General features: G+C 44.1%; 2 protein-coding genes across 2 annotated transcripts in view; both read right to left on the reverse strand.

Annotated features, from left to right (window-relative positions):
* Positions 1-1,434, reverse strand: part of slc35d3 (solute carrier family 35 member D3) — a gene marked incomplete at both ends in the record, with an annotated part of 15,289 nt that extends 13,855 nt beyond the window's left edge. The window contains one exon of the mRNA XM_080744806.1: positions 1,210-1,434. Within this exon, the coding sequence (XP_080600932.1) occupies positions 1,210-1,434 (225 nt within the window). The remainder of the gene's footprint in view (positions 1-1,209) is intronic.
* Positions 1,435-7,148: 5,714 nt separating this feature from the next.
* Positions 7,149-12,500, reverse strand: part of pex7 (peroxisomal biogenesis factor 7) — a 112,502-nt gene continuing 107,150 nt past the window's right edge. The window contains exon 10 of the mRNA XM_080743969.1: positions 7,149-7,245. Within this exon, the coding sequence (XP_080600095.1) occupies positions 7,180-7,245 (66 nt within the window). The 3' untranslated portion in view covers positions 7,149-7,179. The remainder of the gene's footprint in view (positions 7,246-12,500) is intronic.

Consider the following 12,500-nt stretch of genomic DNA (forward strand, 5'->3'; position numbering starts at 1 on the left):
AAATGAACACAGGATTTACAGTGTATAGATATGGGTCAGAGTCAGAGAAATAAAGAAATAGGATATATTATCAAACTGGGGGTCCTTGAAAATAACCACTTGGGGGGGGGGGGGGGGGGGCTTTCTCAAAAATAGCAGATCTACAAGCTCACAACATGTCTCATTGCTACACTTTGTTTTCGAGAGAGACATTTGGTGTGTTACATTTTAACCAGTTTCTTAACAGTGGTTCTCAAAGTGGCGTCCGGGGACCCCCATGGGGTCCTTGAGGGGATTCCAGGAGGTCCCCGCAGCCAAATTACAGATAGGAAATATGAACGAAATGCACCCTTAAGGGGCTGCCTGTTCTTGCAGACCATATAATATCAAACTTTTTTTAACACCACAAATCTTGTCACCTTGACCTTGGCACAAAAATATTTTCAGATGGGGGCCGTGCACCACCAAATATACATGCATTTTAGGGGTCCAATAGTTTGAGATCCACTGTCTTAAAGTGGATTTAAGTGGGGTCCAGGGTCCCCCAGTCACAGTGGTCCTTGAGGGAGTTCCAGGGGGTCCCTGCAGCTAAATGATAGGAACCAAATGGACATTTTTGGGTCTAACTCAGTACTCTCTCCCATTTTGTACACGCTCAGAGTTAAATTTACACAGATTTTACAATATAAATTGGGGTCCCAGAGATAGAAATGCCATTAAATGGGGGTCTGTAACCTAAAATGCAGCATGGGTTCCTTGAAATTAAACTGGTTGGGAATAACTGCTAGAGCCTTAAAAAAATCTCCTCTTTTGGGGATATCTGGCATATCTTTTCAAATGGGGGTCTGCGGGCTATAATAAGTGTCAATTTGGGGGGTCCTCGACATGAAAAAAGTTTGAGAACCACTGGTTTAATACCAAGGACTCTGGATTCCATGGACTCTGTGAGTTCCTTAGGGGGGTCTAAAATGGACCAATGCAATTCTGTAACTCTGACAGTGAACAAATGGAACCAAATGACCCGTCCGGGTTCATTTGGTTCCATTTTGTACACTGTCAGAGTTAAGGGGAGACCTTGACATTTTAAACTTTGAGAACCACTAGGTTTAAAAAGTAGGCTAATCTCCGACTCCGTCCATACCTTTTCAGACTGTAGCCTACCTTGTCCTAGTCTGTAACTCTGAACAGTGTACAAATGGAACCAAATGAACAAGTGGAGTGAGTCCATACCTTGGCCAGCTGCAGGCTGAACGGGGGGATGTCGACCTTGCCCAGGCGCCGCAGCAGCTCCAGCGTGATCGCCGCGCAGCCGCTGGTCAGACACTGGATGAGGGTGAGCATCTTGAAGTCGTACGTGGTGATGAGGAACTTGAGCAGGATGTTCAGGCTGCCCGAGAACACGCCGTGGGCCACCGCCACGGTGATGCCCAGCGCGCGGCCCTTGCACACGTCCATCACCATGGTTATAGTTTGGACTTTTCTTATAACAAAAATACAAATAAAATATGCTATATCACAACAACAAAAAAATCAATAATTAAAAACGGATAAATCACAAAAAAAAAGAAAAAAAAGATATCACAAAAAAAAAGAAGAAAAAAAAGATGTCACAAAAAAAATATTAAATGAGCTATATCAGAATGAAATAAAGTTTAAAAAAATACATTACAAAAAAATAAAAATAATAAGATATTAGTCACGGGGTAAAAGAAAAAGAGGGGATTTCTTTCTCCTTTCCCCCCTCTTTTACAAGTTTGGTTTGGTGCGCAAACTGCGCATAACCGTCCGGTTCCCACTTCCCTGTCCTTCTCTCCAAGGGCGCGCGGTGCGGTTAATGTCCGAGTTATTAACGGCTCTGACCGGGGCAGCGAAGAGGATCGATCCGCCGGCCGCGGCGTCCTGTCCAGTAGGCTAGCTTTCAATAATAATAAAATAAAAAGAAACTGCTCCTCACGGCAGGAGGAGAGAATGGACAGCTGAAAAAGAGTGAGGAGAGTGGAAAAAAGACCGGTTGGCTGGTTTCTGGAGCGGGCGAGTGTAGAGAAAGAGTGACACTCACACAGAGAGAGAGAGAGAGAGAGAGAGAGAAAGAGAGAGAGAGAGAGAAAGAGAGAGAGAGAGAGAGAGAGAGAGAGAGAACACACAGAGAGGGGGGGCGGGGTAGTCCGCCCGTGCCGGGTCCGTTCTGCTGACGCGTGTGTTTGGTAGCTCTCTGTTTAATTGAAATTGCGGGCCAATGGTTCACTTCTCCTTGGGTATCCCCCTCTTTTCTCTCACTCGCAATTTCTCTCTCTGTCTCTTTCTTTCTCTCTCTCACTTTTCTTTCCTTCACGGCAGTTTGGGGGGAGGTGGGATGGGAGGGGGTGCAGAGTGAGAGAAGAAAGTAGAGTAGACTGAAGCTAATGTTAGTTATCATCTGGGGCATAAACCGTAAAGTGACAGCACAGAACGGAGTGAAGAAGAGAGAAGAGAAAGGCAGAAAGAAAAAGCGCACAGCAGCAGCAGCAGCACTTTGGCGTTCAAATCGCCGCGGAGTGAAATATGACGTTTGCCGCAGCGACTGTTGGCACTCTACCAAGGGGGGGTGGAGGTGGTGGGGAGACCTACCCACTTACTTTGATGGACTTTCCTCTCGTATTATTTGTAATGCTGTGACGTGTGTGCATTGCGGTGCAGACAAGACGATGTGCATAATGAAACATCAACGTGAATTAAAAGCCTGCTTTTTTTTGATTGATTGATTGTGAATTTGTGACGAATGTAGGCTATTAGAAGTTTGCATTATTTGGAAGAGGTAGGCTGCAGTTTCATGACAGTCCAAGAAAGCCTATGACTTATGTTTCAAACTTTCAATTGAGATCATTTTTTTAAAGCTCATATAATCAGTGATCATGCACTAGCCTACCTGCAATCACCTGGATGACTAAAGTCTAGAAATGGACCAATGGTTCTCGAGTCTTTACATTTTAAGGACCCCCTCTCAAAGAACCTGGACCCCACTTTCAAAATCACTGGACTCACTATCTCATGGACAGCCCCCTCCCCCCGCCAGTCCCACCCACAGAGAGAGAGAGAGAGAGAGAGAGAGAGAGAGAGAGAGAGAGAGAGAGAGAGAGAGAGAGAGAGAGAGAGAGAGAGAGAGAGAGAGTCTCTTCAGCTAGCAGCATTATATAGCTTACTACACAATTATTAGTGTGGGCTGGATATGATCAACATAATTCATAATAGGAGTGCAAATCACTTGAGCAATATTTTTTAATTTAAACATTTAATCAGGAAATCGTTCTTGCTCTGAGGCAGGGATGGATATGCTCTCTTATCGCACAGAGAAACAATTAAAATATGAGTGAGCTTCTGCCATGATGAAAAGAGTTGGTTTAAGCATCCGGAAAACTTTCACAGAAAATAGCAGATCTACAAGCTTACAAGTACAACGGCTATTTTCTGTGAAGATATTTAATGTCGAGCTAAAACGGAAAAGATACTAGTCTAGACCCCTGAGGGACTCCGCTCAACAATGTACAGGGTTTAATTAAGTGGCTAAGATTTAGACTCCAGAAGAACAATTCCTAAACCATACAGATGTAAAGAGTGCAATTTATTTCCACTGAAAATGTAAGCATTATCACATTAACAAAAAACATGCATACATTGATGAATAAAACAGGACATTTCTAATTAGCTATTTAGCTAAATAGAAAACAGCCCAAGAAATGCAGCCAGAACCACTGTGATGTAATTGTACAATTTATTACAGGATCATACACATAATATGAAACACATTTCAGATGCTCAGTAATGTATTGTTAAGGCACTATGTCTTGACTTAAAGGACGACGTCACCCATTCTCAACCTGTCTCCATGTAATTTATGTGAAAATGGATGAAGTCGTCCTTTAACCCATTAAAACCGAGAAAGCATCTGCTTGTGTCATAGATTTTTGCATTGGCTTCTATTCAAAAATAGCAGATTTACAAGCTCACATCAGCTATTTTTTTAAACATTTTTTAAATGAATCTTGAAAGTGTGGAAGATATTTGTAGAATCGTCCCCAGGTTTTAAAGTGGGTTGATACAATGGAATGGGGGTGTGGACCGCTGAAAACATCAAGTTGGACACAGTGAAATCCTCATTATTCAATTATCCAGTTGCAACTCCGAAGAAAGTACCAATGTATAACCTTGAATATTTTGGTACACACTTGGGAGTTAAATCAGCTAAGGATTTGACTGTGTGTGTAGGCTTCAGTGTACAGTAGGTGCCACAGCCACACAAGCGCACACACACTATTTCAAACAGAGGATTCCCTCACTGCATCACAGCAAAGTGGGACGGACTCACACTGTACAGACGAGGGAGGTTTGCGCAAGGGGAGAGGAAGAATGGAAGCGGAAGGGGCTAGGAAAGGAAACAACTAATAAGGTGTCTGCGTAAGCAAACCTTAAAAAAAAAAGAAAAGAAAAAAAAACTCAAGCTAAAACATTTTTTTAATCACTCTGTCAGAAACGTGTCCCTGAACGCGCCGTCGTCCATGACAGAGCCCTGATTGCAGCGGGGGATCTCCTCGCCGCTTGCACGGCCCTCGGCGCGGTGAGGGGGCTCTAAACCCCCTCCTAATCGTGATCGACATTGACGTTATTGTAGGCGAGGCATGGCATGCTCCATAACTATGGGGCATGTACATACCGGTAATTACGGGGCACGCCGTGATGGGGCATAATTATTATATTAATAGTAACCATCATCGTTATAACCAGAGGCGTCATTTCAGATGGAAATGTCCGCCTATAATGAAACGACCAAAATAGGGATGGCAGGTTGGAAGTGGCTAATAAATGTACGGTTGCAGACAAGATAACGCATGTCTATATAACATGGTTCACATGTATGGACCGGCATGGATTGAGATGCAAAGACTCTGGCCCCTTTTCCACCGAAAGAACTTTGATTCTAGAACCGGTTCTGTTCTACGTCCTTGGAAACTTGGTGCTTTCACAGAACCAGACGCATACCGGCTTGCGTTTTTCCACCAGTTTAAAGCGCCATTGCAATTAGGGGACAGGAGACCCCGGGTTCGATTCAAGGCCTTGCCAGCAAAGGGTCGACTATGACAGGTCAAAGTGTCAATTTAACCGACTATAGTACTTGTCTGACTTTATTCCATGCATCAATCTTTCGTTCCCCTCCTAGATAAACTGTTTTCTTTGGCTGTGCTACTCCTCCCACAGTTTTGATGGTACGCACTTGGGCCATTATGTCAAATCGACCGGCTTCATCGGGAATCGATACGTTATATATCTATCGTTTAATTTATATACATTTATTTGTGAATAGATTTTCTCCATTGACTTTAAATTGAAACTTTTCCCAATTATGGAGATGACTGACATCATAGACCACAGGAGATTACACAGTATGTCCATATATGGGGATTCCGAGATATGGGCTTAATATTGATGAAATCAATGATCTCCATATACTGTGTGGGCATAAAAGGGACAAGGACGGAATGGTTAGCACCACTCGAATAGGGACTGACAGATACAGAGATATTAGCAAGTGTGACTCGACTCAAGGCAACCACACTTGCAATTTCCAATTGCAAATAACAAGTATTTATTTATTTTTTGTTCCACTCCCGAAACAACTTTTAGGGTTCGGGTTCATTCATTTTCAGTGGAAACACTCTGAACTGCATGGTTCAAAATTAGCTGGGAAAATCAACGGAACTGGTTCAACCCCGGCGTGATATTTATATTTACGGTCATGTCAAGCGGTAGGCTGGTGGATGATGATGAAGTAGTATTCATCATCATCATCTTTATCATAGTCAACATTATCATTGGTATTAAAGCTATACTGTGTAAGATGCCCAACTAGTGGTCATTAGCCCTATAGCAAACCGCGGTCGCGTCCGCGTCTTTCGGCCGTTTTTCGTACCTTCAGACCCCCGCGTCTGCCTCCACCTCGCTGAGATCTATCTTTTGAGGGGTCCCTTGTTCCTGTGCGTTCAGTAATTCCAGAGATACGGACTCCTTCACCCTGCCTGGTAGGCGAAATTACCTAGAGAAGGGATGGTACAAACGGGCGACAACAAATATGGCTGCCATAGCGACCCCACTTCAAGATGCGCTGTGATTGGCCGGCAGTTGTATAACCCTCGCTGTGATTGGCCGGTAGTGTGATGACGCAATTTTGGCGCGAGATCCGGTCCACGGCAAGGATCGCAGTTTACATATATAGAGAAGGCTTTACAGGCTGAAATTCACAGAGTGGGTGTTCTAAAACTTTAGCGATTTAACAGTTAGGACAATTTTAAGATTTGTTTTATAAAAAAAGTTACATGGTACAACTTTAAGTGATTCATTTTACAACTCATTGCCACCAGCAACAGCAGTACAATGATCCTAATATAAAATCAGATAATTAATATTTACTCCTTTAAAGTGAACTCATTTCTACGTCCTCCTCCTACTCATCATCATCACTTGAAACGAATGTTTAACTTAATATTCTATCCAGAGCATGCATGTCTGACATATTGCCACATTTTATCAGCGTCAATCAAAGCTATATGATGATAACTATGACATTTAAGCCATGTCAATGTACTCCAGGACTAATGAGTGACATTTTCAAAACATTCTGACTGATTACTCGCTTGAAAAGAGGCATGACATGGATGCGATTCAGTATACAGAGGTACACGTGCACACAGGCATACACACACTCACACATACCGCCCACACACAAATGCGTACCAGATGTGTGTCCATTCTCATTCACGTATGAAAAAGTAAACAGAATATGGATGCTAGGGTTCTAGTAGTTAACAAGTTCACAATTTTAGAGAGATGTGAAATAATAACGTCAACGTAGGTCTGGAAAGCAGACAAATCTGCCAGAGCGAATCTCATCATGTTAATATCCACATGGGTGGTCAGCCTGACCGCACCAGGCTAACACTGACCGTCAAGGTTGGGACAACCACTTCGCCTGGACAGAAATCATTGTAACGTAAAACTCAAACAAACTGATAAAATGCTGATTTTTGTCATAAATAATGTATCTTTCACCATTGCTGGAGCCCCCTCAGGGCATACTACAAAACTGTCTGTAAGATGATGATGAGGATGCAAGAGTATCTGTTTTTGTATGTGCACGCACGTGTGCGTGTGTGTGGCGTGCACAAGTGCGTTCTATGGAGCAGACAGACAGGTAGGTGTGTAGATCTTCACCGTCTCGTCCCAGGAACAGTCCACCACCTGCGAACACACAAAATCAAAATGGTAAATGGTGCATTTATATAGCGCTTTATATCCAACACGCTTTACATAGATTGTGTATTACATTCATCCATTCGGGTTCCCATCCGGTTGCTCTACCGGCCACTCTACCCCCAAGCCACTGCCACCCAAAACCAATTACATATTCTAAACCAGGGGCATTCCTTTTAGATCAGCCCCCACCCCCTTCTGGTCCCTTGCCGCCCTCACACCCAATCCAGATTTTGGCTAATAACTTTCTGCCTAATGTTTGTTCACACTGAATACTGAATAACAGATTGTACTGAACTGTTGAGAATGTGACGATTAGCCTACTTCCCAGGGGTGCCATGTCATTATTCCTATACTGCCAATTATTCCAGACGTCCCGTTGGTCTGCCTGGCCCCGTTATAACTAAACCTATTCCCAACCCTGACCTCACGCTAACCCAACATTTGTCTGACTATTGTGACGAATGCATGCGAGGTCGAAATTACAGTATGAGCGGACTCCTTCACAGGGAGGGTGAACATTTTGAATTGAATAGCCTTAACACAGGCCAGGGATGTCATTGTTGCGACCGTCACCCCTGCCACTGCAGCCCGCTAAAAATGCCGTAACTCTGCGACCGAGAGAGACGGGGCACCCAGGGGGTCCCCGGGGGCCCAGCCACCGCTTCTAGCGCCACCATGACGTTGCCGACCTGACGGTCGCTTATCTCCCGATTAGGGAGTCTTACTGGTATTATTATTTACTGTTAAACAACAGTTACAGTTACTGTATATACTGGAACATCAGACTCTAAATGGGTCTCGTTATTGATCACACACAGCAATCACGGTGCTAATTTGGTGCAGGCGCCAAACAAGAAGCATTCAATGGCAACACTGTAAAATACAGTGTACAAGAGCGTTATGTTCCCATCTGATCGTGTAGGAGAAGATGATACAATTTCCCACCATGCAACAGCACATCCCCAGACATCTTTCCCCCTTGGGCTCAACCTTCTTCCAGTAGGTCTCTGGATTGAATTCCCTCAGATAATTAAGCTCTGGTTCCTGTTGCAGACACCAAATATGTACAGCTCACCATTGTAGGCAAAGGCTGAATGACCCCTGCGTCCTTCTGGAAGCTGTGGAGAAAGCGAGCTCAGCCAGCAGTTGGTCACAGTGTCACTGCTCTGATGTTAGTAGTAGTAGTAGTACTGTAGTAGCTGCTAAGACATAATAGCAGGTGCGCTTCTTAGTTTAGGCAGTAGGTGCTCAGCAATAAATACAACACATTAAAATGAAAAAGTATACTGTTTTCAATCTACACTGAGGAAGGCTGAATGCCGAAACACGTAAGGTTTCTCAATAAATGAGAAATTGCATCTGAACCAGTCCTGGATCATTTATTTTGGAGTGCCGCTTTTCCCACTGCATTAGCTGCCTTTGCCCCCAAAAACAAACATCTTTGTCACGATGACAGTGGCAAGAGTGCCACGATGAAACAGGTGATGGAGTGCATCTCACTTGTAGATGTCATTAGTGAATGCAGTCAGCTCAGTGTGTCCTCCATGTACATTGCCTTAGCCAAGACACATGCTAAGTGGCCCCCACCCCACATGTCTGGGACAGTCCCAGACATCTTGGCCTTGAGCCATCTGCGGGACATCGAAAATGCGTAAAGCATGATGCAGTGCATGTTAACCCTCCCCATATGTAGGGTTAGAATCATTTAGTAGTGGCTGTGGGTTCCAGAAGGTCTGTAACTCTTGAGAGTGTACAAATGGAACCAAATGGACCCGATAAGGTTCCATGTAAAACTCTAAGAAACCCGCACCGGTATTGTAATTTCATAGCAGATGTGAAGTCCACATGTCAGTTCTGACAAGGTGATAAAAACAAATGGTTCCAGAAACGGCTCCAGATGTGATGGAACCGACATGTAGATGATGATATCTAGCACAGCTGAGTGGCCCCAGCACATGGAGGACACCTCAAGGAGAGGTTCGCCTCTTCCAGTTGTCACATGTTGCTGCGTGAAGACGTTGTTACAAAATGGCACACACAATGTCGTTACTCAAACTGACAGAGCGTCAACACACCGCTAAACACATTCGAATCAATTAAATTCAGTTTGATTAAAGTGTCAAATCAGATGTCATCTCAATACACTTTACATGCAGAGCAGAGACCCGGCATTGTACCACCCTGAGAAAGCAATCTTTGAGATAGTGGAAATGAAAAACTCTCCCCTTAACTGGAAGAAACGTCAGGCAGACCCAGGCAGAGAAGGAAAGAGAATAGCCGGGGACCCAGTCACCAAAATGTGAGGGGACCCGTGATTTTCTGCCGTACTTTTTATTTCTTGCTCCAGCTCTCAACGAAGGCGGTCGCATCTCTCTCTCTCTCTATCTCTCTCCCTCCCTCGTGTGTCTACCCGCTGCTTTACGGAGAGTTTGTTTCTTTTACACTGTCTTCGAAACTACCAAACTACCAACTAAATATGGATATGGTTTCCTGGTCCCTGAATGCTCTCGATTATTTATTCTCATCAAGAAAATCTGGCTCGGGGGAGCCCACATGCCCGGACGGAACATTCGCCGCGGGGTACACTCAAGATTATCTAAACAATTTCAAAGTCCTGTGTCTGGCGGTTCTAACCGTTGAAGACATTGAAGATTTGTATCTATTTGGGCTGATGATAACAGGATTTTTGCTGATTGGCACGGGCATTGCCCTGGTTTATCGTAAGATTTGCAAGACGGCAGCACTTCAAGGAGCCAACAAGCTGCCTGCCATGCTAATTGACCTTGGTAGAGCTGTGGGGTCTCTGAACGGGGCGATCAATGAACTGAAACGTGATACAGAGACCACCCTGGAGAAGGCCGTGAGTGCCCAGACTGATGCGGGCACTGAAGTGAAGCGTAACGGGGAAAAGATTCTGGAGATGGATCGACAGCTGGATATGATCTTGGACAGACTCACTACGTGGATCGCTGAACTGAGGCGTTACGGAGACAACAACATGGAGATTGATCGTAAACTCAACATCTTGATGGAGAGATTCCCTGCCCTATATGAAGGACCAGGAAACAAACACTAGAGTGAATATTCTATTGTATTCACTCGCTCTAAAACAAGCTGAATTCAACGGATTGGAACCCCCCCCCCCTGCATTCCCCCAAGAAGAAGACACTGTGAAGGAAGCCTTTCATGAGTTGCTGGAAATGAGTTGATCATTGAATATGCAACTGTGCTCTGTGCTTGTACCATATGTTACAATGACAAATAAAGCTTCTACTACTTCTACTTTATCTATTAGTTTGGTCATTAAGGTCCACAGAATGAGAGGCCTGCTCTGCTGGAAACATCGCGAACAAAAGTTATGGCCATTTGTATATTCACTGTCCCATTGACTCCACTAGAGATAATTTAAAAAAAAATAAAAAAAAGTCTGCTTTAATTAGTATGTGAGGGGTCAAACTAGGGGTTCTTCGTGATTCTGAATCCATTGCAAGCATTTGTTTTGCATGAAAAACATTCCTTGGGCTAGATATCGGCCCCCCAAAACAGTCAAAAGTGATGAGTCATCACTTTTTTTCCACTTTTCACAGTTTTGGGCTGCCGAAGGTTAACCCAAGCAATGTTTTTTATGCAAAACAAATGCTTGCAATGGATTCAGAATCATGAAGAACCCCTAGTTTGACCCCTCACATGCTAATTAAAGCAAATGTTTTTCCTTTTTTAAATATTTCTAGTGGAGTCAATGGGACGTCTGAATATACAAATGGCCATAACTTTTTTTCGCGATGTTTCCGGCAGAGCAGGCCTCTCATTCTGTGGACCTTAATGACCAAACTAATAGATAAAACAGAAATAAAAAAGTACGGCAGAAAATCACAGGTCCTACCCTATTCCTTGAGCTTTTGGGCTTGTGGGTCCCCTGCTAGAAGGAGAGGGATCTAAGGGATCCTGAAACACGAAAGAGCTCTTGTTTGAAAAGGAGTATGTGTCTCCAGATAAAATATTATTTTTCATCCAAGGCTCAGGCTCAAGAGGAAAGTTGACATTAAAATAATGGAAATTGAACTATTTGTTCATTCCACCCGGTTATTAATTTAAAGATATTGCTGTTCATATCCTACCTAGATGGACTGGTCCGATATACATCACTGGCCAGATGGCCAAGAATTGGCGTGACCTCGCCCTTCAGGGCGAGGCCCATGTCGCCCTGAGGCGTCTTACTAGTATAAATTAAACTATATATAACGTATCTCTTAGCAAAATGCATTGAATGGATTCCCGATGAAGCCGGTCGATTTGACATAAGGCCCAAGTGTGTGCCACTATATACAGTATGCCATAGCGGTTAAGTGGTCAGATGGGTGAGAGCACACACTTTCGAAACCACTGGCATAGGTGATTGAAAAGCTCATATGATTGGTTGGAGAAGGGAAGGGGAGTGGTCAATCCATCCCCATGTGCTACGTGTGACTTTTTACTTTTTTCTACACAAACAAGAACATACTGTATGATTATACTGTTCTTTGTCACTCAAAATAAATAGCTAACCAAACAATAACTCCATTCCCTAATTGCGAAGCAGCAGACACATTCATTACAAATAAATCCATTTATTCCAAGCTAATCCGCGTATTATAGGGTAATCTATTCATTGCATACATTGCACAGCAGAGTCTTGGCCTGTACACTGGCCAGTACACACACATGCGCACGCACACGCACGTACACTCACATGCATGAACGCACGCACGCACTAACATCTCTATTCTTGTGAGGACATCAAAGATTTGAACAAAGCCATTTTTTACTTCGATCTACCGCCAATCTACAAGCAAGTTGTGAGCTTGTGGATGGGCTATTTTCGATGCATGACACCCGAGTGCAACTAAGTATGAATGAGGCATAACTCCAACCCTTAAATCTAACCTCAACCTGAACGTGCTGTTGCGACCGTCAGGTCGCATTTACTATCAAAACCTCCACCGGCTGTCTGTCCGTCAGTCCGTCCGTCCGTCCGTCCGTCAGTCTGTCTGTCACGTCACACTTTTGCCCAACTCATATCTCCGCCATCGTTGCCCCTATCCATGTGAAATTTTCTACACACACTCCTTGCCTGCCAAACCACAACCTTCACCCCGGACCTCCACGGACCCCCAGGGACCCCCGGGGACCCCCTGCCACCGCCGCCGAATAGTGCAAAAATGATTAGGGAGTCTTACTGGTAATTCTCTCTATGTCTTAAT

The sequence above is a fragment of the Nannobrachium achirus genome, assembly GCF_963921795.1.
Source record: "Nannobrachium achirus genome assembly, chromosome: 16".
In the NCBI taxonomy this organism is placed as follows: domain Eukaryota; kingdom Metazoa; phylum Chordata; class Actinopteri; order Myctophiformes; family Myctophidae; genus Nannobrachium; species Nannobrachium achirus.